General features: G+C 54.6%; 1 protein-coding gene across 7 annotated transcripts; it reads right to left on the bottom strand.

The window, feature by feature from the left end:
* Positions 1–1,472: 1,472 nt before the first annotated feature.
* Positions 1,473–26,885, bottom strand: LOC118882592 (inositol 1,4,5-trisphosphate receptor interacting protein). Of its 7 annotated transcripts, none has more exons than XM_036828547.1 (3): positions 25,889–26,509; positions 20,751–20,939; positions 1,473–5,298 (listed from the first exon to the last, which is right to left on the bottom strand). In XM_036828547.1, exon 3 carries the CDS (start codon positions 5,283–5,285, stop codon positions 3,615–3,617), a length of 1,671 nt encoding a protein of 556 aa, XP_036684442.1. In that variant the 5' UTR covers positions 5,286–5,298; positions 20,751–20,939; positions 25,889–26,509; the 3' UTR covers positions 1,473–3,614. The 7 variants fall into 7 exon arrangements, 6 of the variants coding, with proteins under 6 accessions (XP_036684442.1, XP_036684444.1, XP_036684446.1 ...); XM_036828549.1 differs by having other exon boundaries at positions 26,097–26,509; XR_005016808.1 differs by lacking the exon at positions 1,473–5,298 and adding an exon at positions 18,917–19,138 and having other exon boundaries at positions 25,889–26,512.
* Between the last annotated feature and the right edge of the window lie 394 nt (positions 26,886–27,279).

Below are 27,279 nucleotides of genomic sequence, written 5' to 3'. Positions count from 1 at the left end.
AGCTGCCACCAACCCCGCTCTGGAAGGGTGCTTGGCACACAGTACGTGCTACTTAAATATTGCCTACATCTGTGGTGCTTTCCTGCCCTCGCTCCATGGTTCTGGCTGAAATGCTTTTCCTGGTCAGTCCTGCCCATCTTTTAGAAACAGTATCTGGCAGCACTCTACCATGAGGCCTTCCCTAATCCTCCAGTATCAGGGGTTCTTGGACTTCCAGCATCACCTGGGAAACTCGGCAGAAAGCAGATTCCTGTGCCCGACTCCTAGAGATTCCACTGAAGTTTGCAGTGTGGCCCAGGAACCCGTGCCCCGGTGATACCCATGCGTGACCTGCTAGAAAGGAGCGCTCACCAGCTTTGCCTCCCCCATCCCCTCTCTGCTTCTCATACCACTAGTGTAAGCGTGGGTGTACTCATGGATGTCTGTGGTGTGGCAGATGCCGCCTGGACCATAGATCCCAAGCAGGCTCATTGGCTTCTACCAGGCCTTTCTCCCAACAGTTTTGTAGGGAAAGCAGTCCACTTGGGTTTTCTTTCACTTTCCATTTGGAAAGGAAGTGAAGAGCCATCCTCAGCTAGGGGTGTCATCAGTCACTTGAGGGCGCTTTAGAAATAGAGCCTTACCTGGTTGCCGTGTAGGTTCAAGGTGGGGTCTGGGCATCTGACCTAGCTCTCCATGGGATTCTGATGACACCTGTGATTACAAACAAACCAGTGCTGGCTGGTTTGATTACAAACCAGATTCTCAACCCAGGCTGTGCTTTTTTTTTTTTTTTTTTTGGCCATGCATCATGGCCTGCAGGATCTTAGTTCCTGGATGAGGGATTGAACCCGTGCCCCCTGCAGTGGAAGTGCAGAGTCCTAACCACTGGACTGCCAGGCTGTGCTTTGACAAGGCAGAGAGAGGGGCTGGGGCTTTTGAGGAGGAGGGGCCCTCGTTCAACCTAACCGACCTTGTGGCTTCAGGCCAGCCCTGCTCACTTCACTTGTCAAGAGGTGCAGCAAAAGTCCTGGGGCATTTGGTACAGCAAGTAAGCAGATGCTGGGTAAAGTCAAGCATCCTCGGGAAGGAAAGAGATCCCTCGGAGAAAGTTGTCCTTAGTGGAAAGGCCTAAGTGCCCTAAAGGTCTAGAACTCTTCTGTTTAAAAGACAGTCTCTTTCCTTCAAGCCAAAAGCTTCACATTACTCCCAGGGCCCACATTCTTTGCACACATCAGCTCTGTGAAGTAAGGTTTTGTGTTGGAATCCACCCTATAGCCTGCTTTCAAAGGCCCTTTCTGGAACTCTGCAGGCTGCCTCAAAGATGGGCCAGAAATATTCTGTTTTGCTATTTTTTAAATTTCCTGAAAGCATAAGAATAAAAAGGGAGTGAAAGCTTCCGCGTGTCAGTAGGAAATCCACCCCCTCCTCAGCTCTGCCCTGGGAAGCTCACAGATTTCCTGAAGTTAAAAACAAACACTGTGACCAGTTTCTACTCCTTGCAAGAATTTAATTCTTCCTTTAACATAAATAAGGCAGCATGAAACACCAAGAGTCCCACCGCCCTCTGCTTCAGAAGCAGCTTTGGTGCATAAAAGATCCCCATTTCCCCGCTGAGTTGTTGTCTCTGTATAAACAAGAGGCCAGAAGGGAATTTTTCAGTGAATTTTCTCCTGGAAGCAAAGGGGAAGCTGAGGGAGATTCAGGCTTGGTCTTGGCTTCTGGAGGCTGGTTCTTGGTTGCTGGGGTCTCCTCAAAGCACATCAGATGAGGATGAGGATGGGAAAGGAAAGGCATGGGTGACAATAAATAAGGAAATTCCCCCAAACTGGAAATGGGGCTTTGGGGTTACTGTTGGAGACCATGTGGGCCTGGGGAGGGGCAGACCCAGGTGCTGCTCAGTCTAACCCCAGCTCACATGGAAGGAAGCTTCCTACAGTTTCCTATGGGCTTCGATGCCCCATAACAGCTGAGCCTCCTACTGTGAATTAACCCTGTCAGGCAAACTGTCCATCTCCTAGAACACTCCGAGGCCAGGTGAGAGCACTCCTGGGGTAGAGACAGGATCCTTTCTTCAGTTCATGGTGAGCCCGACACCCCTGAGGAATTGGGTACGTGTCTGGGAGGCACGGCCAGCTTCAACCATGGAAGGAGAGTGCTGGGAAAGGAGCACTCATTCTTGCTTCCCCTCGGCCCTCTGCAAAGGTTACCGAGGCAATGCCAAGAGAGGAGCCCCCAAAGGGCAAGTGAAGCCATAATTGGAGGAGGGAGTGGCTTCCCAGCCCCTCTGAACCAGGCCTGGAGACTGAGGCCAGCTCTGACCGCAGGCTCTGGTGCCTGCCCAGGGACCACAGCACAGCAGTGCCAAGGTGGCCTCTCTGAGGTCTGAGGGCTGTGCTTGTAGTCTGTCCTTACGTGTCCCAGTCAGCCAAGCCTCTGTCAGGCTCTTAGGGTGTTGGTCATCTGTGTGGCCAGGAAGGTCCATCCAGAAGGGAGGGTTCTGTGCAGTGAGGGAGCCCCGCTGGAATGAACAGCCAAGGGAATTTTGGGGCCTGCATGTGGAGCTGGGTTTCCACAGCAGTCTTGTTTCCAGGCACGCCCTGCTCTAGGATTGGAACCCTGAGGAAAACTCAGGGCTACAGCATCCCTCACCTCTCAGCTCTACGACCTTCTCTGAACTAGGCATCAGAGGCCACACTGCAAACCAGACCCCAGCACCCCAGGTACCAGGCTCTGCCCTTTGCCCCAGTGACCCTGTGCTCCTCTTTCTCTCTCATCGTCTATCTTCAGTGTCTCCCACCTCCCAACATACTGGTGGCCATAGAGACCAGCTGTGGAGAGAATAACGAGGGTGAGGGGCCCACATACCATGCTTGTACCCAGCATGGTATGTGGCACCCACAGGGTTCAGGACATAGCATCCTGGGAGAAGGGGCAGAGAAAAGGGGGTGCACCCTGAGTGAGATGTGTAGCTGAAACAACAGCCAGCTTAAACTTCTGTCTGCCACCAAGTACCCACTTCCGTGTAACAGAGACATTAGCCACCTGGGGCCTTGAATCTCTCTAGGTCTTTTCTCCAAATAGTATAAAAATGGCAGCCACAGTGGGGACCCCTACTGTGCAGGCTGTGGATGGAACACTGCAAATTCCCACACTGGTGCCCACTGCTTGGTTGCAGATGCCTGGGGTCAAGGGTTACTGGAGTGCAAGGGTGCAAGGTCTTAACACGGGTCCCTGTTAGCATTGCTGTAGATCTTTTGTTGATATTCAAGTAAAGACTGGACCTGGGATGTAAAAAGAATCACACCCAAATCGATGTTTGCATTGTCTGTAACTCAGCGTCCATAGAGTTCTGTCATCATCTTGGCCATTGGTGGTGATCCAAAAGTAAGCTGCAAAGGATCAGTCCCCAAACCCAGACAACAGCTTCACCAGCAAGTCCCAATGGCATGAAAGCAAACCAGCTTTGGCTTGGAATTCTGTTTCCTTTGTGCTATAGGGTCTGGCTCCCCCGGCAGGCTGAGCCACGGCGCCCTATAAAGCCTGTCATTTTCCCAGGACAGGGCCTGCACATGCCCCCAAGTGTGTGGACATGTAGGATGCCTTGTGTCCTGGCCCTCTGGGTCGTGGATGCTCTACAAGATGACAGCTTTTGAGGGCAGGCTGCCATGGTCTGAGGGAATATGGAGGGAGTACTCGCTAATGAGCGCTGGGGCATTCTTGAGCATCTCATAGAAGGAGTCCACTGTCTTCCGGTAGACACTTCGTTGCAGGACGAAGGGCCGGAAGAGGTTGAGAGGCTCAGCCCTGCGTACGGCCTCAGGGAGCCCCATGGCCTCGGGCACCTTGCAATTGCCGATGAAAAAGTGATGGAGCTTCTTCTCCAGCAGGCTCTTCTCCAGGAAGCAGAGCAGCTCGTGCAGACGAGCATCGAGCTGCTCAGCCTTCCAGGCGGCTGGCCGCCGGGCGAGCAGGAGGTGCAGCAGGGCGGTCTTCAGGTGGTAGTTGCTGAGCCGGCTGGGGCCCGTCAGGCGGCTCTGTTTGGAGAGCAGGAAGGAGGCAATCTGCAAGCAGCTGAGGTGGCAGGCGCCCTCGGGCAGCGCCTTCGAGGTCATCCTAAGGAAGTGGCGCTCATAGACAGCGAAGGACAGGAGCCAATCTGTGCTGGATGGCGGGGTCCCCCCACAGGGCTCCCTGGTAAGATGGGAGACCAAGTACAGGTCGGAGTCATCATACTGGATCACAGGAATCAGGTTGAAGGGCATGAACTTCCCCGAGCGGAACCTGATCTTGAGGGACCCCGGGGTGTCCAGCTGGCCAAAGGCCAGGTCGAACTCGTACTTGTGGTTGATGCGGTGCCAGGCTCTGGTGAGGGCCGTCTGGAACCACTTCAGGACCCGCATCGTGTCCAGGTATGGGGAGTCTCCGACGCACAGCGGGTCTTCCGCCTCACTGCCTGGCCGCACCAAGTTGTTCTTGCCGTGGAGGAGACACAGCATGTCTTCCCCGAGTTTGGTCTTGCCGCAGATACAGCCCAGCGTGTCCTCGTCGGCCCGGACCACCTTGATCTGGCCGTAGCCCTGGCGATCCAAGGGCACCGAGCGGCTGGAGCACCAGAGCTCTGGGTGGAAGCGGTAGGGCTCGGGGGGCATGAAGGGCACAAAGAGGTCGCACAGCAGCGGCTTGTTCACCTGCCAGTTCTCGTACATGCTGTCCACGCCGATGAAGTCCTCCACCTCCATGTCCGTGTCCCGGCTGCACAGGCTCCTCAGGGCTTCCAGCAAATCATCCACGAAGCCTTCCACAAACTCCCGGGTGCGGGAGGCGTCGGCCGGGGCCCCCCGGATGCAGCGTTCGTAAAAGTGGTCGAGCGTGGCCTTGTTGGGCAGGGTGAGACCCCGGAGGGGGGCGCCCTCCAGGCCGGGCAGCTCGTCCTCGTCGGCGCCCAGGCACTCGGGCGAGGGCGCGTCCTGGTGGTCCTGCCGCCACACCTCGATCACCAGGAAGAGGATCATGCAGAGGGTGCTCCACAGGTCCCAGGCGGCGCGGCTCTCGTTCTGCTGCTGGCCCTCCTCCGCCACGCGCTCCAGCGCCTCCTTCTCGGCCTCCTTCTCGGCCGCCAGCCGCGCCACCTCCTCCTCCAGGCGCAGCTGCTCCAGCTGCAGCTTCTCCTGGTGCGCCTGCATCTGGCGGATGATCTCCTCCTCGTTCTCGGGGACCGTGGCGTTCTCTCGCGGGAACAGCAGCGGGTGATTGATGATGGCCGTCACCACCACCAGGCACACCCGGAAGAGCCCCAGCGCCATGGCTGCAGCTTTCCTGGGAACAGGCAGAGAGAAGCCAACGGTCACACCGGGCTTCCCTCGGTGCCGCTTCTTCCCTCGTGGTTCCCTCCCACCGACCTCCGCCCCGCCGAGCTGGTGGACGCCTTACGGCTCTTCCCCATCCCCACGCCCAGCCTAGCCTCGGGAACAAGAACCCCGAAGTCCCACAGCAGCGATCCTGGCAACACAACCACAGCGGTGGACCTGTTTCGGTCTGCCCAGACAGCGCTCTTTCTGGTAGCAGCACCCCACTTTCCCTGGGAACCAAACCTTTTCTACTCCCAGTCCTTATGGTCTGGGTGGGGATGAACCCACCCCCTGCTTAAGGGGTGAGCATGTAACCCAGGCCCAAGGCTATTTCATGCTCCTCCTCACCAGCCACAGGGGTTGTTTCAGGGTGAGCTTATGACCCTATGCTGGCCACTGGGAGATAAGAGGTAGGATTTGTTGGGACCAGTGGGGAGAAAGACTCACCCTGTTGCCTAGGGTTGCCGAGGGAACAGGAGTACACCTGCTGGTGGCTCTCTGGCTGCCTCAAAGAGGGGATGAGAAAGATGCCAACATGGAGGAAAGCATATGCCCTGGACCCAGCTGTGCCTGAAGCCATCACCTCTGGACTTTGTAGTCATATAAATCAATACATTCTCTCTCTCTTTTTTTTTTTTTGGTGGCACCACGTGGCTTGTGGGATCTCAGTTCCCCGACCAGGGATTGAAACTGAGCGGTGGCAGTGAAAGCCCACCAGGCCACCAGAGAACTCCCGATACATTCCCTTTTTATTTAAGTCAGTTTGAGTTGTTTTCCAACACTTGAAACCAAAATAGTCCTGTATAAGACATCCCTTCCTCCCCTGCCAGTGAATGCCTTCTAGTGAATGCTTGTTTCCTCAGTACAGTATAGCCTAGTGGTTAAGAACAGGAGGGTTGGGTTCCAAAGCCAGCCCTGTCACTCACTGGGTAGCTGTGTGACCTTGGGCATGTTAACTCACCCCTCTGAGCCCCAGTTTCCTTAGTGTACAAAAGGAAAGCCAGAGCACCCAGAGGGTCATCGTGTTGATGGATGTGTTGGTCCATGCAAACTGCCTACACAGCACAGTGAATGGTGCACAGCATACGTTCATTGAACAGTAACTGAAGCAGTCTTGAGCCCTTATCTTTCCCCACTGTAAACCTCTCCTTCCGAGCTGGAAGGCTCCACCCCAAATTCAGACATTGATCTCCTGGCTACTCCTGGGTCTTTCCCCAGAACAGTCTAGGAGACAACCAGAGTGACTGAATCGTTGGCTTTCCTCTCACGAGTCATCTGAACTTTAAATCTGACTTAATTGTGAAAGGAGACACACCATTCCTCCAGGATAAATGGATTTTTAGCTTTCAGGTGACTTTTGGGGAAGGACTAACCTCTTACAACACAGTACTTGCTATGCAGACTGCAGCTGCAGCATCTTCTGGGAGTTGGTTAGAAGTGCAGAATCTTGGGACTTCCCTGGTGGCGCAGTGGTTAAGACTCCGCCTGCCAGTGCAGGGGGACACAGGTTCGAGCCCTGGTCCGGGAAGATCCCACATGCCGTGGAGCAACTAAGCCCGTGCACCACAACTATTGAGCCTGCGCTCTAGGGTCTGTGTGCCAAAACTACTGAGCCCACATGCCACAACTACTGAAGCCCGTGTGCCTAGAGCCCGTGCTCCACAACAAGAGAAGCCACCGCAATGAGAAGCCCGCTCACTGCAACAAAGAGTAGCCCCTGCTCGCCACAACTAGAGAAAGCCAGTGCGCAGCAACAAGGACCCAACGCAGCCAAAATAGATAGATAAATAAATAAAATAAATTTATAAAAAAAAAAAAAAGTGCAGAATCTGTGCCCCACCCCAGACCTATTGAACCAGAATCTGCATTTTAATACCATCCACATTAAAGTCTGAGAAGCAGACTCACATGGTAAGTCTTATATTATACCCTCTTCTCCCTGGCTGGAATCTTGGGAAGTAACAATTGGCCTTTTCCACATTTGCCCCACTTGCTTCCTGCCGGGGACCTCAGCTAGGAGAGCAGATGGCCAAAGGAGGTCATTGTTGGAGAACCAAGAGCCGCCCCCCACGCCTCCCCAATACATGCCAATACACCCCATTCCCTGACCTTGAATTCGCACCCTGAAAGCCACCTGTTCTGGTTCTTACCCTAATGGTGCCAAGAGGCAGGTATCTGTCATTAGGTAAGAGCACCTCTGCAGGTTCTACTCAGCAGTGCCAGGATGTATTGGTTTGGCCAGAAAGTTTGTTCAGGTTTTTCCAATGTTACGGAAAAACCCGAACGAACTCTCTGGCCAACCCAATAGACGGCCTGAGTTGCCACACTTGGGCAAAGCCTGCTGCTCAGATGTGATTCCACCCTGTCAGTAGGAACCAAAAGGCTTGGCAGGGAGGAGGGAGGTCCAGCAGCAGCAGAGTTCAGTGTGCAGACACATTCAGGCCTCAGAGGTGAACTCTGAAGCACTTAGGTATTTCTACTTGAGGAGGAAATGGAGGACAGGAGAAAGTGGAGGAAGTCTCAGAGTGGAAGGGAGGTGGGGTGAGGAAAAAGAACGGGGGCAGCCAGCCAGCTTCTCTTCCCCAAGACAAGAAGCAGCTTGCTGGATAATTGCAGAAACAGGTCAGCCCCGGATTCTACATTAGAGAAACTTCAGTGGAAAGTTTGGCCAGGGTGGTCCAAGATAAAACTGTAAGGCCGGCTGATAAACGGGGATCAGAGTTTTAGGATAAAGGTGTGGAGTACTAATAGTAGAATACTAGGCAGCAGCCAATTAGGAGATAATTTGGGGGTTTTGAGGCCCTTCCGGGCCTCTACTGTAGGCAGCCACATTTGGGCACAGCGGGCCCTGACAAGTCACAGCAAAAGTCTTTGGCAGCACCTGATTCCAGAGGTCAGTTTCCACGCCAACTCAGGGTAGGATGCTACCAGCTGGGGAGGGGTGCCATCACCAAGCCCTGTGACTGGGAAGTCCTCCTCCTCTCCAACAGCTTCCACAGGGCTACCTGTATATGTCCTCATGCCTGCTGGAAGATGATGGGCTGTACTGGGGCAGGCAAGTTTCAAAACTCCTAACCAACTGGAGCAATTGACACAGTGCATGAGGGGCTAAGAGGATGGACTCTGGAGGAGACGGACCGACTTAGCACCCAGCATGTGTACCTACTGGATATGTGACCTTGGACAAATCATTCAACTTCTCAGAACCTCAGTCTCGTCATCTGTAAAATGGGAATAATTATACCTGCTGTTGTAAAGGCGATAATGCATAGAAAGCACTCAGCAAAATGCTTGCCCCTGAGCAAGTTTTCTTATAAAAGGGTAGCTGTGATGGGATGGGAATAGCAGATGAACTTGCCTGCAGGGGTTTGCGATGCAGTGGGCCACACAGATGCCCCTATAAGGGACTCGGGCAGGAAGCAGGCAGCCACAGGAACACTGGCAACAGCAAGGTTACAATCAAGACTCAACAGGAGCACAAGGGAAACAGGAAGGAGCCCAGGCTGTAGAAGCAGACAGGCCCAGGTTTGAACCGTGACTGCTCCTTGCTGAGGGGTCTTGGGTGAGTCACTTGGGTTCCCTGGGGCTCCACTGCTGTACCTGTGAGATGGCCCTCACAGCAGGCCCTCCTTCATAGGAAGGGGAGGTTAAGCGAGACCATCCACCTCAGGTGCTGAGCACAGTGCCCGGCATAGGGTCAGCACCTTACAATACCAGCTCCTTCCCCCTTGGCCTCCATGGGCCTATTTTCTCACCTGTCAAGCACACCAGCCCTGCCCAACTCCCATGGGCATGGAGGAACACATGCTCAAAAGTGCTCTGAAAGCACAAAATATTCCCCTGGGATTGCTGTTCCTTGGCACGCCACTCCTTCCACCCTGCCCCCAAGCAAATGGGGAGAGCCTTGGATCCTCCTGGAGGTGGAGTTCTCTCTGACTCACTCCCAGCTTAAACCACCTCCACCCTCCCATGGATGGGATGGGATCCCAGCTGTCATTTTGCTCCTGGTACCCTCCGTGCAGGCTGGCTCTGCCTGCGGCACCGAAGTGATGGTGAACAGGGCGGTGGCTGCTCAGTGCCCACGAGGTGGGGCTGGGTTAGAAGCCTCCACTACTTCCCCTCCCCAAACCGAGTCACGAGAACACTGCCCTAGGGGCTGCGGGGGTCAGAAGAATGAGGGGGGAGAATCTGGATGTTTGGACTTTTGGAGACCACAGGGACAGAACAGTAGCTGAGAGCCTCTCACAAAACCGTGGATACATGCATGCACGCATACACACACACACACACACACACACACACACACACACACACACACACACACACACACACACACTACTCACCACTCACCAAAGGGCCCCTTTCCCCCAATTTCAAGTATGTCCACCTCTGCCTTGGCCCAAAGCTCTCACCTCTACAAGGCTGCCCCATACATGTAGTCTGAGACATCCAGTTGGGTTTGGCTTTGAAAATAAACCTGGGCCACTTGGAGGGCTTTTGTTGGTCTGCTTGCCCGGAAGCAGGCAGGAAACCTGCTGAGTTCCTCTCCACCCCTGCCCCGGCCCACAGAGTGTAGTGGCCCATGCAAGTCACGGCTAAACTTAGCCTGGCAAAGGGCCAGGGTCACGGGGGCAGCAGGGGCTGGGGCAAAGGGCTGCAGGTGGTGGGCCCAGACCAATGGGTTACTCAGGCCGTTACTCTGAGTTTGGCCGGAAGCCCCAGACCCTGGGGGAGAAATCCAAGATGGCCCCTCCCTTCCGTGGGTCCCTCATTCCCAAGGCCCGCAGACCCCTATAGCACACCCACCACAGCTTAATCCAATAAATGCCACTGAGAGCTGGCTAATAGTGGGACTTCTCTGGCAGTCCAGTGGTTAAGACCCTGTGCTCTTAATGCAGAGGGCACAGGTTCCGTCCCTGGTCAGGGAACTAAAATCCCACATGCCACACAGCGTGGCTGGAAACAAAAAAAAAAAAAAAAAGAGTTGGCTAATAGTGATACACTAACATTTATCAAGCCCTCACTAGGATGTGCTGGGCACTGCACACAGCGAGCCCTGCAACCTTCTAGGTGGTGGGTGTCACTCCTGTTTCACAGGTGGGTTAACCATAGCCCAGGAGAAGTAATTTTCTAGCCCCACAACTAGAAAAGGCAAAGCTGGGCTGAGAAAGCTTGCTCTGACTGCCTCCGCCAAAGCCCAAGTTCTTTCCACTGTGTTATGTTTACAGAGCACCTACAGTGTGCAAGGAACATGCTGGGTGCTACAGGGCCCACAAAGATGAGTGTGCCATGATCCTCAGTAGTAGAAACGCCACAATCCATTATGGGAGGCAGACGGCCACCAAGTGCCCTCACAGGACAGAATGAGCAATAGGTTATAACATCGCAGAGAGGGGGCCCCTCCTTGTCTGTAGACCTTCCCTGTGCCCATCTGCTTGGCTCCATGTCCACCATGCCCCTTCCTTCCAGACAATTCTTACAACAAACCGAGAATAGCAAGAGCCTGTGTCCAGCCCCACAACATGTTCATCAACACCCCTCTGCCCTGTCACCCACCAGCCCCCTCCCAGGGCTGGCTGACCGTGGCCTCAGCAGCGGGGGCACCTTTCCCAGCAGCCCGGCAGCCCCCCTGGGACAGTGGTTCTCCAACTGTGGTCGCGGTTCAGCATCACCAATATCACCTGGGGACTTGTTAGACAAGCAAATTTTCAGGTGCTATCCCAGACCTGCTGATCAGAAGTTCCAGGGGGCGGGGCCAGCACCTCCAAGTGGTTCTAATGCCCAATCCAGCTTGCGAACCACCCCTTCCCAAACCAGGCAGGCCTCCAGGGAGGAGGAGGGTGGGGCTCCAGTGACACTGCAGCCCAGATCCTGGAGCTCGCCAAGGGTTTGCCCCACGCCCAGCCTGTCAGATGCAATTAGCTCTGCTAATTACCACAGCAAAAGTAGCTCAGGCCCTGGCGTCATCTTCAGAGCCGAAAGGAGAGCTGATGGGTCCTTACGAAATGGAATAAGGAGGTGGGCTGATGGCAGGGGAGGGCACTTGTAGCCCAGGCCCCGTTGGGTGACTTGAGTCCCTTTCCCATTGCTTAGGTTCTGGGCCTCCTGAGAAAGAAGGGGCTAAGGGAGACCCAAACCGTTGATAAGTTTGGGCTGAACCCCTCCTGTGTGCTTGGCCTTGTGCTGGAGTTTCGCAGTCCTGGCTAATGACATACATGTTGTTTGGGGGAAATAAATCTACACATTTAAGAAAGTCAGAGTTTAGAGTGGTACTAATCTAAGCCCCATTCTACCGAGGCATAATGAGGAGACACACTTGACTGAGAGATGGGTGAAGGTGGAAGTGGTCCAGGCAGGCTGGACATCACCCCGTGGACCCTCACAGACAGGAGAGGATTAGTGGAAGGTAATGATGCTTTCATTAACAGCTGATAGGAAGCTAATTACTCTGCGTGTGTTTTGTCATTTGTTTTCAGAACACCAGTTAGGTAGTTGCAACACCCCTACCTTGTGAAGGGACTGATGGTCAGGGAGGTTCACTGGGTGGGCTCTGAGATTCCCTGGACCGCAGTATGGGACGGAGTCTGCCCCTTCTCTCTGCTCCACCGCCATCCCCCAGGGGCTGATGGGAAACTGAGTGAGCCCTGCCACCTCCCTGGCATCACTGCCAGTGGCGACCACCAAATCATCAGGTTGACTGTCCCTCAAGTTTCTCAGGCCTTGGAGAAACAGGACTGTAAGAAAAGAGAGATTGAGGGGACTTCCTGGCGGTCCAGGAGTTAAGACTCGGCGCTTTTAACGCAGGGGGCGTGGTTTCGATCCCTGGTTGGGGAACTAAGATCCCACGTGCCACACAGACAAAAAAAAAAAAAAAAAAAGAAAGAAAAGAAAAAAGAAAAGAGAGGTTGAATGCAGAGCACAGAGTTTGACCCTGAGTCTTGGCTTGGAGTGTGGGCGCCAGGAGCAGTCCGTCTGAGCCCTGTGAGGCGCGCCTCCTGTGGTCCCGCCTGTCTCATCCCCGATTCCACGCTTCTCTCCGGCAGAGCCCAGGCCGCGTGCTGGAGTCTGACCAGCTTTCCTGTTGTTCAATAGCACCCGCCGTTCAGGGCCAGCTCAGGGACCCGTCCTCCAGGGAACCTGCCCTTCTCCAAACTCCTGCGGGTCAGGCGGCCTTCCTGCTGTTTACCGAGCTGGTTTACCCATGGGTCCCTGCCTTCCCTCCTATGGTGCCAGCAAGGGCCCCCTCCAGGCGCCAGGCATGAGGCTGGACACCTGCAGGCGCCCAGTGTGTCAGTGGGAGTTGGCTTATCCCATACTTGGGAGGAGACGGCCGGCTGTGCGAGTGATGGGTCTCCACACACTCCTTCCTCGTCGCCTCAGGACCCAGGGACAGACAGACTCAGCACAGACGGTTCCAGAAGGGCAGCTCTGCAGCCACTGCCTGCCACCCTTACAGGATGGGGCTTCCCTGCTGGAGAGGAGGAAGGCCCAGCAGGGGCAAGGCCAGAGAGCCACTCTCTTCGTCTGCATCCCACACAGTGATGGGGGAGGCGGCTTAGGGGGGAGGGGAGGGGGGCTGAGTACAACGGGGGTGGGGGTGGGAGCGGGACGCTGGCAGGGCCTCAGGCGTGGGCAGAGGGAGGGGCGCGCAAGGAAAGGAAGTGAGGAAAGAGGAAGGAAGAGGACCAACAAAAATTAATTGAGCAAGTGGGTAGAAAGGGTGCGGTTCTGGGCCCCCAGGGCCGCCTCTTCTCAGTGTCTTTGCAGTGACCGCCTCCATCACCTCCCACCCCTCCCACTGGGCAGGACCTCTGTCTTGGCCTCCAGCCTGTGTCACCTTCCTGGGACCTGCCACCCTCAGGGCCACTGGGCCCCTTCCCTTATGTCCTTTCCCCTTCCTGGGGGCGGGAGTGGCGGTGGGAGACATGCCTGGAGTAGGGGCGTGGAGAGGGGACACTCCCCCACCACAGATGAGCTTGGCTGCCGATGCCAGACCACTGGGCCGCACAGCCCTCCTCTAGGGGGAGCTACCGTACTGCGGTTCTATGCACCCAAAATGGCATAATCTTTTTTGTTTCCCCCAAGAGAAGCCAGAAATCTGGATTTTATCAAAATCCCAATTTTACAATGTCTTCTACTCTTTCAAAAATTCTTTAAAACCCATGTGAGCCAAATAAAATACGTCAGTGGGCCACCCAGAGTCTGCTGCCCCTCACACGCCTCCTCGCCCTGCCCACCGCTGCCCCCCACTCCCCACCAAGCATCCCTCAAGGCGGCCCGTGACCCCGGGGCTCTCCTCACTCTTCCCCCTCATACCACCACCTGCTAGCACCTCTGCATCCAGGACTCCCCAGAATACCCGCCTGGCTCAACTTTTCACCCCAAGTCCAGGGCTGACTCTATCCCAGTGTCTCCCAGTTGGCCCTAGCAGCCACCCTCAGAATAACCCTAACCAGCTTGTGCTAGGGGCTTATACGTGCCTTCCCCACAGCCTCTCTAGGGACTAGAAGGAAAGAGAGAGACCGTGTGGCCTAATGGGTGTGCACTCAGCAGCACTCAGATTACAGACCAAGGCCTGTGGTCCCCAGGACTGAGAGCTGGACCCCCGCCAGCCCTCCCTAACCTGGGGAAACCCCAAGGGTCAAGACTGGGCCCTGATGGAGGTTGGGGAGCAGGGCAGAATGAAGGGGAGAGCAGAGACCCCGCCCCCATGCCAGAGAGGTGGACCTACTGATGGGCCCGTGGGAAAGTGCACACTGTGAGGAGAGTGGCCTTTCCACTGACGTGAGCTCTGCTGTCACCGCACGTGGCCACACTGGCCAGACTCACAGCGGATGCCCAGTCACACCTGCCAAAGTGTGAAGTTTCCTCGAGGCCCACTCTCGGAATAGGGAGGCGTTTCCAAAAAGTCACCAGGATGCCAAACCCATCCTCTGGACTGGGGTCATGCAGCCAGCCAGCCCAGGTGCAGGAAGGACAGTGGACTGGACTCCAGCCACGTGGGTGGGAGAGCCCACATCCTTCCTGTTTCCGCTCCTCTGTCATAGCCCATGCATGTCCCTTAGTGGGCAAGGGATGGAAAAGGCAGGGAAGCCATCAATCTCCCAGGAAGGACAGGGCATCCTTCCTCCAAGCCATGCTGCCTGACTTCCCCATAGCAGAGGCCCTGACCCACAGGGAGTCATGGAAAATCACAGCATCTTAGGACAGACAGACAGACTGCGGCCTGGGGTCTCAGAGGCTAAGGGATGACAAGGAGACCTGCAGGTCACAGAGATAAGGGAAGGCTCCCCTGGCAGCCCTGAGTCAGGGCCCACACCTCCCCCCCCCCATCCATATTCCCCAGGGCTCCTCCGGCAGTCACTGCAGTGGGTCTAATGGCAGCCCTCAAAAAGACAAGTCCATGTGCTAATACCTGGACCCTGTGAATGGGACTTTATTTGGAAGAAGGATCTTTACGGATGTAGTTAAATGAAGGCTCTTGAGATGAGACAGTTCTGGATTGCCCTAAATTCAATGACAAGTGTCCTTATAAAGAGACAGAAAAGGAGAAAACAGACAAAGAGGAGAAGGTGATGGAAGACAGAGGCAGAGGTTGGAGTGATACTCCACAGCCCAGGAAGGTCTGGAGCCACAGGAAGCTGGGAGAGGCAAGAGAGGATTCTTCCTTAGAGCATTTGGAGGGAGTGTGGTCCTTCGAGTACCCTGATTTCAGGCTTTTGGCCTCCCGAGCTATGAGATAGTAGATTCCTGTTGTTTTAAGCACCGCGTTTGTGGTCTTTGGTTATGGCAGCCCCAGGAGGCCAATGCAGTCTCAAAGCACAATGCACCCCCCTCCCCTCCCAGTTTGGCCACTGACATTCCCATTTCTGCTGGGCACCTCCAACCTCCCCAGCTGCCGCAGCCATCGCTGTGCACCAAAGCCTGGGGCTTCCACACCAATGGGACTCTCCCTTCTGGCCCGGCGTGGTCCTTTGGAATCAGCTCCTCTAAGCTCTCCCTAATTCCCAGACACCTCAGGTAGCCCTGGCCCTGGAGGTCTCCCTGCCCCACTTCAGGGAGTTCTTGTGTCCATGAGACACAGGTCTGAGCTTTAGTTCAGTCTGATGTTCAGGGCCTGATCTCAACCAGCCTCAGGGGACCTCTCAGGTCGCTTCCCTCCTGCCCGGGCCACTTCAGATTATCTACTGTCCTCTGAACACCTCCTAGGCTTACTTTCCCACCATTCCCTGCAATGTCCATGCCTAAGCCTACCCAATGGTCCTCACGGCCAGCCCATTTCAGAAACCGCTTCCAAGATTCTTCCAGATCCCTCCCTCCCCCAACTTCTGAGACAAATCCTTCTTTCTTGAAAGGGATAGAAGAATAAGGGGAGGGAGATGGCCTATTTATTAAGCCCCTCCGAGTGCAGGCTGGTGTCTGGTGCCTTGTGTAGGTGGTGTCTCCATAGATGCGCCCCTAGCAGGGACCCAACAAACACTTGCTCCTCAAGCCTCTATTCTTAGCTCATTTCACCTGTGTAGCAGCCCCATTTCCCAGGCAGGAGCCCAAGGCGATGAGAGGTTGAGCAATTGCTTAAGGTCACACATGTAGGAAGAGAGCAGAGGAGCCAGACACCATGCCAGGCCCAAGGCTCCAGACCCTGCTGCCTCCCCAGTGGACCCCGGGCTACTCTTTCATAACAGCGAGCTGCTTGCCTGAGATCTGGTCTTATCCCACTGCCTTCCTTGGTTGGGCTCCTCTTGGGTCAAGGTGGGCCTGTTTGCCTTAACACTCTGCAGAGCGCCTGGCAGAGACCAAATGCAGGGCTGCCTGCTTAGTGTGCTAAGGACAGGGCGGGCGACCTTGGGGGCCCAGCAGCTCACACGTTGCACGTGGGAGACACCCACTTTCTAAAGACGGCCTCTATAAACGTCTCCATTCTTAGGAAGGATGCCTTTCCTACAGCAAGCGTGCACCCAAGGGCCTCCCTTGACCCCCAATTCCCTCATCAGGTTTCTAGACCTGAAATCACAGGGTGCATTTTAACAACAGGAGCTCAGGGCTAACCATTTCCCACAGCGAAGCAGCCCTCATGACTGTCAGACGCTGGCTTGGCTTGAACTAGTGTGTCTCACGAGTTCCCCTCTGCCCATGGGCCCCATCTCACTCACAAGAGCGGCTGCCCAGAGGGAACAGGAACGCCCACCTCAGGGCAGCCAGGCCAGGGCTCCCAAACTTGTCCGCTGTCTCTCCCTTCACCTTGTGTTTTCTACACCCCAGGCCTCCAAGCACAGCAGCAAATACTCAGGACAAACCCCACTTTTGCCATGGGGCAGGGAGGGAAGTCTGCAGCAGGGGGCGCGGGAAGCCGGCTCTGGACGCCGCCGCCGGCAAACACACAGGCTTAGGGGAGGAGACTTGAGGGGGTGGAGCAGGAAGCAGAGAGTAAACACGAAGGACAACAAAGGGAAGACAAGGCCCTCGCTCGGCCACCCGCTCCCCTGTCTCAGAGCTGGGATGGATGGGATCAAATAGCCTGTCACTGCCCAGCAGCCCCCTCCCCTGTGAGCCCTGGCCTCTCCGGCATGGGCGTGGGGGGATGGGCCCCGGTGGCTTTTCTGTGGCCACAGACAGTCAGGTCCCCCACTCCCTCCCTCCCCACCCAGCGCCTCTTACTCCAGTTACTCACGTTCTGGCTTAGAGGGATGCTGGCCCCTACACGGCGAAGTCCCAGGCCACGTTCCCACCCTGGTCCCTGAGGCTCGGGTGTACCTGACACAATGCCTGGGCCCCAGCTGGGCTGGGAGAGGGGGAGAGAGATGGGGAGGAAGGGAAGTGCTCTGGGCCTCCTGCACACGCACGCGCACACACACACACACACACACACACACACACACACACACGAGTCATGCTCTGTGACTGCAAAGATCTAAAGACGCCTTTCATCCTAATAAAGGGGAACAGCAAGAGACACAAAGGCAAGAGGGAGGCCAACACAGCTGTAAAAAACTTTAAGAGTTGTGTCTGGCCTCTTGACTGTGCTCTCTGCTGCAGGGACCTGGGCTGAAAACAGAGCGGCCAGTCTGCCTGTCCTCCCTCACCAGGGCTGCATCAGTCGTCAGAGCAAACCAGTCCTCCTCCACCAGGGGAAGCTGGGGGCCTAGGCTGTGAGGCCGGGAACTGTTAGAAAAACGACCCCCAGAATCATCTATGAACACAGTCACCCTCCCTGTGAATTACACAGAACAACGACCCACAACCACACGGTTCTCCAGCCACAGGGATGGAGTGATGATGCGCTTGGGAGGATGCCCACGCTCTGTCCTGGCTTCTGCTCGAGGCTGCACACGGCACACAGTAGGTGTCCCAGAACCAACACACAGCTCAGGCTGGTGTAGGGTGCAAGCAGCCACTAACACTGCTGAGTTCACCTGGACATGTTGTACTCCCGTCCCAAGGCCGCCCAGAAAGAAATAGCTCAAAGCTCTTCAGTTCAGAAGAGCTTAACGCTTTGTAGAGGCTTAGCAGCAAAGGGGCCAAACTCTGGAATCAGAGGCCCGGCTTTGAATCCTGGTTCTCCCACTTGCTGTGACAATAGCACCTACTTCATGGCATAGCAGTCACATGGTCGTGCTCTGTAAAGGACATTGTTATTGGCAATGGTATTGGTGACAAGGCCAGGTCTCCGTTTTGATTTGTTAAATCCTGCCGGGTGCATCTTAGGGACTCCTCTGGGCAGAGGGGGGTGGCCTGTATCCCTGCAGCACCTCCAGAAGCCTGGGGACAGGGTGAAGTTGTCTCCTCTACCTCCCCGTTTTCTTCTAAAGGCCCCCAGGGGCTGCCACAGAGGGAGAGCAGGAAGTCTGGCACCTGGGAAGTTCACAGCTCCCTCCTGCCCATCTGGCAGCGACACTGAAAGCTCCTCCACTGAACCTACAAGGAGAAACGGGTGTTGGTCTCTGATGCCTGGCATTAAAGGTGCAGGCGCCCCATGGATGCTTGCTGAATGAATGAATGAATGAATGAAGTCAGGACTGGGAAAAGAACTTCACTGCCTTTACTCCCAGGAGCAGGAATTTGAGATGGGAATGGAGTAGGGCATCCTGGATGAAGTAACTTCTAAGTTTTTTTTCCTGGGAGGCACCCTGCCATTAGAAAAGCAAAGCAAAGCACTAACAGTGGTAAGCGACTCGGGAAATGTGAGCAAAAACCCAGGCACACCCCTGGAGACAGACCACAGCCACTTTAGGTCTGGACAGCCTTCAGCTAATTGCAGGCTGACTGATTCACCACCGGCGCTGACCACAATAATGACCCAGGAATGAACTCTGACACAAGTTATCTGACCCCCAGCTGCGTCTCTCCTTGACACCCACCTCCTCGCTTGAGAGCCTTCTAGAAATGGATGATAAATGGCGGATGACAGGGTTTGATGCAAATCAGGTAAGAGAAGAAGCAGAGGAGCAACTCTTGGTAGAGTGACGAGCAACTCCCCCTTTCTGGAGAATACCAGACGAGCCGCATGGCCCTGACACCCAGGGGAGGGTTTAGTAAATAGCAACCAATGCACTACATTAATTGAGATTTAATCATTGTGCAAAATGCTTTACATTGCGATATCATCCTCACAATAAACCTCTGAAGGAGTCACTATCCTCATAAGGAAACTGTAGCACAGAGAGGGGAGGCCATCCACTCAACATCACAGAGACAGGATTTGAACCCAGGACTGCCGAACTTTCAAGCCTCCAATCTTCCCGTGACACCATGTTGCTCAGTGACCTGTGAAACATCAGTCATGCACCTGTGGGCTTTCCTTCCCTGCACTGTTTAGGGGAAAGCAGGTGACAATTTAGGTGAAATATGGGCATGAAGCAGGGAGTCAGACTTAATGAACCTATGATGTTCCTTCCACCCAGAGATTCTGGGAGTGTGGCCTGGGATATCGGAGATGGCTTTTCCTGGGGAAGCCTCCTCTGCAGTCGATTAGGAAAAGGGAGTGAGGTCTCGTCTAACCCTGGGTGGTGGGCTTGGGGGTGAGGCATCAGGAGGAAGAGGCATGGATGCATGGGGGCCTCCGGGGCAGCACACGGGGGTGGGGCCCAGGCACCCCCACTCTCTTCCCCTCCAGCCCAGGCTTGCCTGCCTCCTCAGTGACTCTGAAACAAAGTCTCAGCAAACAAAGGACCTTTTCATAAACTCCAGGCAGGTCCCCTGACTGCTACTAAGAAGGCTATTGAAACAGGCTCCCAGGAGAACAGTTTGTTATGAGCTCGTGGCTTTGCACCAACCAGCAGGGCCAAAATGATGACAACGCCCTCCCTTTGGTTTGATGCAGGTTGGTAGGAGGCTCTCCTGCATCTGCTGCAGGGAAATAACCTGGAGGGAGAAAGTCCAGGAGAGCTTCAAGCGGAGCCCCTCCTCCTGGGCAGCAGAGTGCCTCACTGTGTTATTCACCTGGAAGTGACCCACTTAAACGTTGTGGGCTTTGAATTTTTTTCTTGGGACTTCCATCAGAGGATCTCAAAGTGCTCTGAATATGACCTGGTACTGGCCATTACTGTCCCCATTAAACAGACAGGGAAACTGAGCCCTGTCTGTCATTATCACAGAGCAGGAGGGGACCTGGGGTTGGTGGTCTGCCTGTTGTCTTCTCACCTTTGACACTCAGACTTCGTGGGATTCTGTCCTTAGGCAGGACACTGTGAACGTGGCTGTCCTCTCTAACACGACTCACCAAATCTCTGGTACATCTCAAACACCCTCAAATTCTGGCATAAACTGCTGGGGAGGAAGGGATTCCACAGGTCTCATTTAGCCCACCTAGAATTCCACAGGGAATGCCAGAGCTGGGTGAGAGGGAACTCTGAGACCTTGCTTCTATTTCCAGCTGGTACCTACTCCTGGGGCAGTGGATTCCGGACATTCCTCCTCTGTGCGCATTCGATCCGAAAGCTCTGTGAGGCCACAGGAGCCCCAGCGAGGGCCCTAGCACATCGTAGGTGCACAATAAATACATGCTCGCTCCATCAGTGAATGAAGGTTCTCTCTTAAGTCAGCCCCCACAGGAAGGACGTGGGCAGCCTTGTTTCTCACTTTCCTTTGCGGGAGGGGAGGGGTCGGTGAAGAAGGCAAAGCCACTTTTCTGATCTCCCCATCACTGCTCTGGCCTGCTCTTGCCCTACCCCCTTCATGGACTGATTCAGGCGGTAGAAGGGAGACCCAGAGCCATGGAAGCCACCAGAAGCCCCTTAGGAGTCATGCATTTTGCTCCCAGTTGCAGTTCAGAGAACTAAACAAGATAGCATGCTGACAGCTGTGCTCTGCTCCCTCGGGGCAAATCCAAGGCCCGAAGACCTTCCGCCAACTGGCTCATAGCCCAGACCTGTGGCCTGCAGCCCCGCCCTCTTCCCCTGGCCCATCCTCTAAGAAACACACCTGTGGATGTAATGCCTTCTGAGCTCCTTCCCGTCAACGTCAACGTGTCTTACAGTTGGGTGGTTCCTGTTCCCCGGGTCTGACTTAAGGTGGAGGTGTTGCCTTGGGCAACAGTGATGTCACCTGTGAGGTACTTCCATTCCGCTGATGTCATGGGGTAGGCCACGTGGATGGAGGGGGATGTGCTTTCTACAGGAAAACGTCACAGGTCCCAAACTGCTCAGGAGGATCCTATACGCCTCTTGGGCACAACCAAATGATCCTCTTCTTGTCCCAGAAAACGTTCTCACCCTTCTCTCCCCTCTGGATGCCTGTTTAGGCCATGCCTCAAACCTGACTTTCCCTCTCCAAGTGTCAGTCAAAAGGTTGGGTTGGGCAGCTTTATCCTCAGCTCTGAATGAACCCCACGCAAGGGCACCAATGATCTCCTTCTCACCATCTGGGATAATCTGGGTCCCTGTGGCCTTGCCCTTTGCCCAGACCTCAGAGGAGGGAGCAGTGGCACTAATGGGGGAAGTGAGGGTCCCAATCTGGCAGAGAATGCAGACCCTCCATTGACCTCTACTGTCTTTAAGAGCTCATACTAGCCAAATACTGGTCTGCACCAGGCACTGTGCTCAGTGTTTTATAAGCAGGCCCTATGAGGGGTTATCCACATTTTACCGATGACAGAGCTGAGGCTTGGAGTAGTCAACGCAATTGACCAACTCCTGAGAACGCCCAACTCCTGAGCAGTGGAGCCAGGACTGAATCCAAGCTTTCCCTACTCCAAAGCCCATGTGAGTCATACCTCCTTGGCTCTGCGGCACCTGGAGGCTGTGGCTTTCTAAAGATGAACCATGAGGTGGCCTGGACAGAGACCAAGGAGAGCCCTTTAAATCCAAAGAGGCCAGCTGGGCAGGCCAGGTGGCTAAGGCAGCCAAAGCAAGCACTTAGGACTGCTTCACCATGCCCATGCTCACACAGGGGCTGCAGTAAGTGGCCAGTCCTGGGCCTTCCACTTCATTGAGCATCTGTGTTGACTAGGGACCATGTTTCTTTGTTCTGCTTGACTTCTTGTTGACCCATCCAGGTCACCTGACCACCCCCTTGATTTGAGTGCAGCATTTACCCCTGTGGCCTGAACCTACAACCCTGAAATTTTATAGTAGTTATTTAACTTATGCAAATGCAACTCAATGTAGTTGGGAGCTAATGCTTAGAAAGCACTAAATGAAATAAGTAAATAAAATAAAAACTGCTAAATTATGAAAGAGGACAGGGAGAAATCCTACTGGTACACTGCCTTTGAGGGACTGGCCAAGGAGATACACACAGCATACAGGAGCACTAGTCTACCTGGCAGGTATCTCTCCACTGGTGAGGGGCCACAGAAGTGAACAGAGCCCATGCTATTGGACCATCACTCCCCCTGCCCTCTCCCTCCCCTGATCTGAATCCAGCTTTGCCAAGCAGAAGCTGCCTTCTGATCTTTGGTTTCCCATGTGCCTTGCCCAGGACGCAAGAAGCAGGTATCATTCAGGCTGCACGATAGTCACAAAGTCTCCTTGCAAGTTAATACACTAGCCATTTTATTTGTACACTCACTTCGGGGAGCTCTCTTGAGATGACTCAGTAGCCGAAGTCCAAACCGTGCTGAAAACTGTGGAGATGGGGTTTCTAGAGGGCACAGCTAAGAGCCAGATTCTGGGACAGGTGACATGATGCAGGTAAACACCACCCTTCTGGGAAATCAGCTAGGCACCAGCCGACCCTTTCCAGGAGACATCGTGACTTTCCCATTAGCTGAGAAGCCTATTTTGTTTAAAATACTGTCTACAGACAGTACGTAGTAAAACGCTCTGTTGCACCTAATTAAGTGCTGAAATGTATAGTGTGAAAAATAAATGACCATATATATGGAGCTGTGAAATGGAGTTTTGGAAAGTCTTCCTGGACGAGCTTGGGAAGGGCGTTTGCACGTGAACAGCACTGGACAGGGATGGGGCCTGTGGGGCTTGGAAGTGTCAGGACAGCGTGTTCAGATACTTCTCCCATCGTCCACTCCGGCAGGCGTTCTCTGCCTAGGTCAGGGGCCCTGCGTGGTGCCTTTCCTCTGCACCACGCCCAGGCAGCACTTACGCATCACCCTCATGCCAGGCCCCAAACTGGATTTGCGACCTCACACTGCCTAGCGATTAAGAAGGAAAGCCATCTGAGGCTTGGGCCAGGCCACCCCATCAGCCCCCGAGGCCAGGCCTGCCTATTTCTTTCCTTTCTTTTGGCTGCCGGGTGAGTTTTACGTCTTTTTCCGTCTGAGCTGAGAGCAGGTATTACTTCCTTTGACAAAGAAAAATAGCAACCGCCCTTCTCTCTTTTTCATGAGGGCCCCCCAACCAAACTAGCTTTTGAAGCTTAACCTCCTTCTTGCTCCGTGAATGCTCAGTGACTGGAACATTCTGAATACTTTACTTCTCTGTGCCTTAGTTTCCTTGACTATAAAATGGGGATACCAATACCTATGTCACTGGGCTACTGAGAAGATTAAATGAGTTAATACAGACAAAGTGGTTTTGGGGAAAAAAAAAAAAGCCTGGCAAATGTTAAGCCCTTACTAATTGTTGGTTATTAGGGCTGCTGTGTACAGTTGTATGGGTGGTACACTGCTCAAGAACACCCGGCTGCGGGGTGGTGAGGATGAATCCAGCTCGCATGCTGCTTGCCCAGCTATGTGCCTTGGCTCTGTCCACCCAGATGAGGCCCCTTTTTCTAAATGGCACCAGGGTGCCATCCTCTTGCCAAGAGGAAGCACCTTATTCTAATTCATGCAAAGGATGAAAGAGGCTTGCAGCAGCCTTGGAGGTTATTATTATCAGCCCTCGGCACTCTCATGGCTATGTCCCCCTCCGCAGCAAGACGAGATTAGCCCCAGCCCCAAGTACGGTTCTGCTCCTCAGGTGCCCAGCATACCTGGAGCACTTGCCCCTCCCTTAGGACGCCTGTGGGGTAAAGCCTTCCCCAGGATCCCCCAGGGGCTGCCCTCCTATTGAGGGGACTCTGCACTCCAAACATGGAGCCACAGTGTCTTGACTCTGAAGGGACCTTCTCCTTCGTAATTGTTGATGGCTACCTGTCTGCTGACAGTGATGGCAGCGCTTTACCTACTGAGGAGCTCTAGTTGTCGGCAAGTTCCCCCTTACTTCTAAGTAAGTAAGATCTGTCTCCTGCTTCTCCCACCCAGTGAGTCTATGAGGCCAGAAAGAGCAAGTCTCCTCTTCTCAAGTGACAATGTTGGAGATTCCTGAAGGCCAGAGCCAAGTCCCCCTAGGCTTCTCAAACCTGGGGGAAATATTGCCAGTTCATTCCCTTCTCCCTCACAAGAAGCCCCTCCCAGACCCTCCATGGCATTCCATCCTCTCTCCTGCGGACAAGCGGGAACAGGGCTGTGCACTCCAGACCCCCTCCCAGATGTGCACCCTCTCCCTCAGACAGAATCCCCCATCTTCTTTCTCTTTATTGACGCCAGGGGGTCCAAGAAGGAAAAAATACAAAACCAGGTTCCTCCCTGATGATACCTTCTCAGGTGGACAATCTTGCCAGAGGTCTCTACCAGAAGTTCCTCCCCTTTCTTGCCCTCAGATAAAAAGTTCACCCACACACCCTCGTCTTTGTTTCCCTCGTGGGCGCTGCAGGAGCCAGGAGGTGTTCTTGGTAAGGTGACAACTTCTGGGCTGATGGCATGAGGATAAAAGTTCAGATCCTTGCCACCCGAAAGCTGGAGCTTGAAACTGCTGCATCTTTGAAAATTACGGAGCTAGAGGATGGCACTTGAACAAAAGCCTTCCCATTGGAGAGTCGGTCTAACCACTTTATGGTTACCCACAGTGGAAACTATGAGGGCAGGATGGCCAGGAGCAGCAGCACACAGCGAATTAGCAAACAATGAAAGCCACTTAGGCACGTAGGCTGGGATGAGGATTCAGAAGCACAGCCTATTACGTTATTAATAAGAGGTGAACGGCAGCAATTCTACCTGTCTACCAGGCCATTTTCCAGGCTGACTTGGACCTGTGACTGCACCCAGCACAGATTTGCTTTACCTGGCAGCCTCTCCGGGGTAGAACTGGTTTGTAAAAGGGAAGGGCCCTGAGTCAAATCCAAAAGAGGAACAAAGGAAAAAAGAACAGGACTCTGAAACCGACTTAGATCCAAAAGGATAGGGTCCAGGATCCACCAGTGGCTGGTACTCTTCTAGTTTTTTTTTTTTTTTTTTGGGGGGTGGGGAGGGAGGGAGGGGTGGTTCTCAAACCAGTCAGAGGAGCAAAAGGCAAAGCGTGGTCCCTGAGAGGTTCAGTAAAATATTTTCCCTTCCTGGGAGGCAGCAGTTTTGTTTTTAAAGAGAAAGAGCATTCTGAATGGGAAGAAGCCCAGCCCTGGGGCGTCTGAGTCCCTCCAACCCAGCAGCCAGGAAGTTGGAAACTCTGGGAAGGGGTCTGGGATGCTATCAGAGGTCAGGTGGCAGACTAGCTGCAGCCGCAAGAGAAAGTTCCGCACGGCGTGGGGTCTCCTCCACTAATAGGCCCGAAAGAGGAAGCGGCGGGGGCTTTAATCGGCCCCAGTAACCTCATAGCTTCACTACCTTAAACCGAGAAAAAAACAGGCTTCACACCTACTCCCTCCCTCCAGGAAGGGAAAGAAGGAGCGAAGGGAGCGAAGGAGCAGGACGACTCGACCACTCTTTCAGCTCTAGCACTCTGCTCGCAAGGTCGAAAGTAACGGATCTTCGGGGCGGTAGAAACAGCAACTTGGTCCCGCTTCCGGCACCGCGGCTCGGTCCGCGCGGAGCAGGAGCTGCCAGCCGCGCGGGGCTGCAATGAAGCGCCCACTGGGGTCTCTGCGGCCCGGGAGAGGCCCGAGCGGAGAGGCTGGGACGCAGGACCCCGCGCGGCGCGAGGAGGGAGAGGACAGCACCCCCGCTTTTGCTCGGGCGCCGTAACCGGGTTCCCCAAATCAGCCCAGACCCGGGAGGGCCGGGCGGGCACCCCGCTCCAATCCTCCTCCATCTCTGGCGCAGCTCCGCCTGGTCCCTCTTCTTCCTTCCAGCACTCGAGATGCCCGGGGAGGACGCAGAGCCTCGCGGCCGCGGGCCCGATACTTACGTTCAGCTTTGGTCCCCGCTCCCCGGCTCCGGAGAGACCGCGCGAGCCCCGGCTGCGCTCGCGGGTCCCGGGAGCCCCGAATCCGCTGTCTGGCGGCGGCTGCGGCTGAGCGTCCGGCCCGGCAATTAGAGGGACGGGGACGGCGATACCCCGGCCGGCTCCCGCCTTCTGGCCCCCATCAACAGGCTCTAAAGGGCTTCAGACTTACTCATTTCCTGGATGTCAAAGAAACTTTTCCTCCTTATAAGAACAAAACACCCGCCTCTACTCCCGGCCGCGGAGGCTCCTTAAGGTGGACCATGAGGGTTAGGAGGGGCTGGACCCAGGGTCCGCCAGGGCGGTCTGCCCATCGACCACCCCAGAAACTCCAGAGGGGACAGCAGAACTGGAAGGTGATCGGGCGAGACGGAATCTGGCTACGGGAGTAATCTGGGGCGAATGGACAGGGAGTCAGGGGAAGACGCCCTTAAAAGTCGTTCTGGGCCGGCGGAAAGGAAGGGGTTAAGTTCCAGCACGCCTACTAGCGTTTTCCGCGGCGCGTTTTACAAGCTGTGGAATTCCAGGGGCCACCTATTTTGTCCTCTGGAGGGAAATATAAATCGAGACCCAACGCCGGCCCTTTTCTCTTTTGCCGCTTGAGTGGAGTAAAATAACTCACCAAATGCTATGATAAATGAATGCATCGTCTTTTCCTGAGTAACCGGGCACAAAGGAGAGTCATGACTAAATGCTTTTGTCTGTAGAGGGCGCTTTACTGTCTGAAGCCTGTTTACAGTTGGGATGTTAGACCCCTATTTAAGATGCGAGGAGCAGGCCAGGAGGGACAGCAGCACCCGGTCATACTTGATGGGTTATGAAATCCATAACCTATTATCTTCTCTTTGTGACCTGCCCAAATTCCACAGCCAGTAAAAATGGCTGGGAAGGGCTTGAATAAATCCTACGTAAGTGGCTTTGCGGGAATCAAACGGCATTTAGGGTACATTGGGGGAAATTATGACAACACACTGTCCGAATGATTATCACCATTGCCACTGCTGTTTGGTTTTAGATCACCTTCTTCCTCTCCTCAGCAAGCCAGCCAAATAGCTTTAACAGTCGCCTGGAAGACATTAGGCTGAGTCTGAAAGATAAACAGGCAATGAGAACAAGTTCTAAAAATAGACCCCCTGGCCCTTGGCCCAGGTTACTCTTGTTTTCAAGTTTCTGCTGCTGCTCGCAGCTCTTTCCTTACATCAGGGACAGTTATGGCAGAGTTTTGGGGGCTGGTGGGAAGCGGTGGGGAATAGGGTGATCTGGGCAAACATTCTTGAAAGGGCGATGTATTTCCAAAACGTCTGCTAGTTGGATAGGTGGGGTATTCACCCACCTACCCCAAAGGAGGTGGGGGA

Source organism: Balaenoptera musculus, chromosome 16, assembly GCF_009873245.2.
Source record: "Balaenoptera musculus isolate JJ_BM4_2016_0621 chromosome 16, mBalMus1.pri.v3, whole genome shotgun sequence".
Taxonomy (NCBI): Eukaryota; Metazoa; Chordata; class Mammalia; order Artiodactyla; family Balaenopteridae; genus Balaenoptera; species Balaenoptera musculus.
The sequence above is the reverse complement of the archived record's forward strand: the minus strand, read 5'-3'. Positions and strand labels throughout refer to the sequence as shown.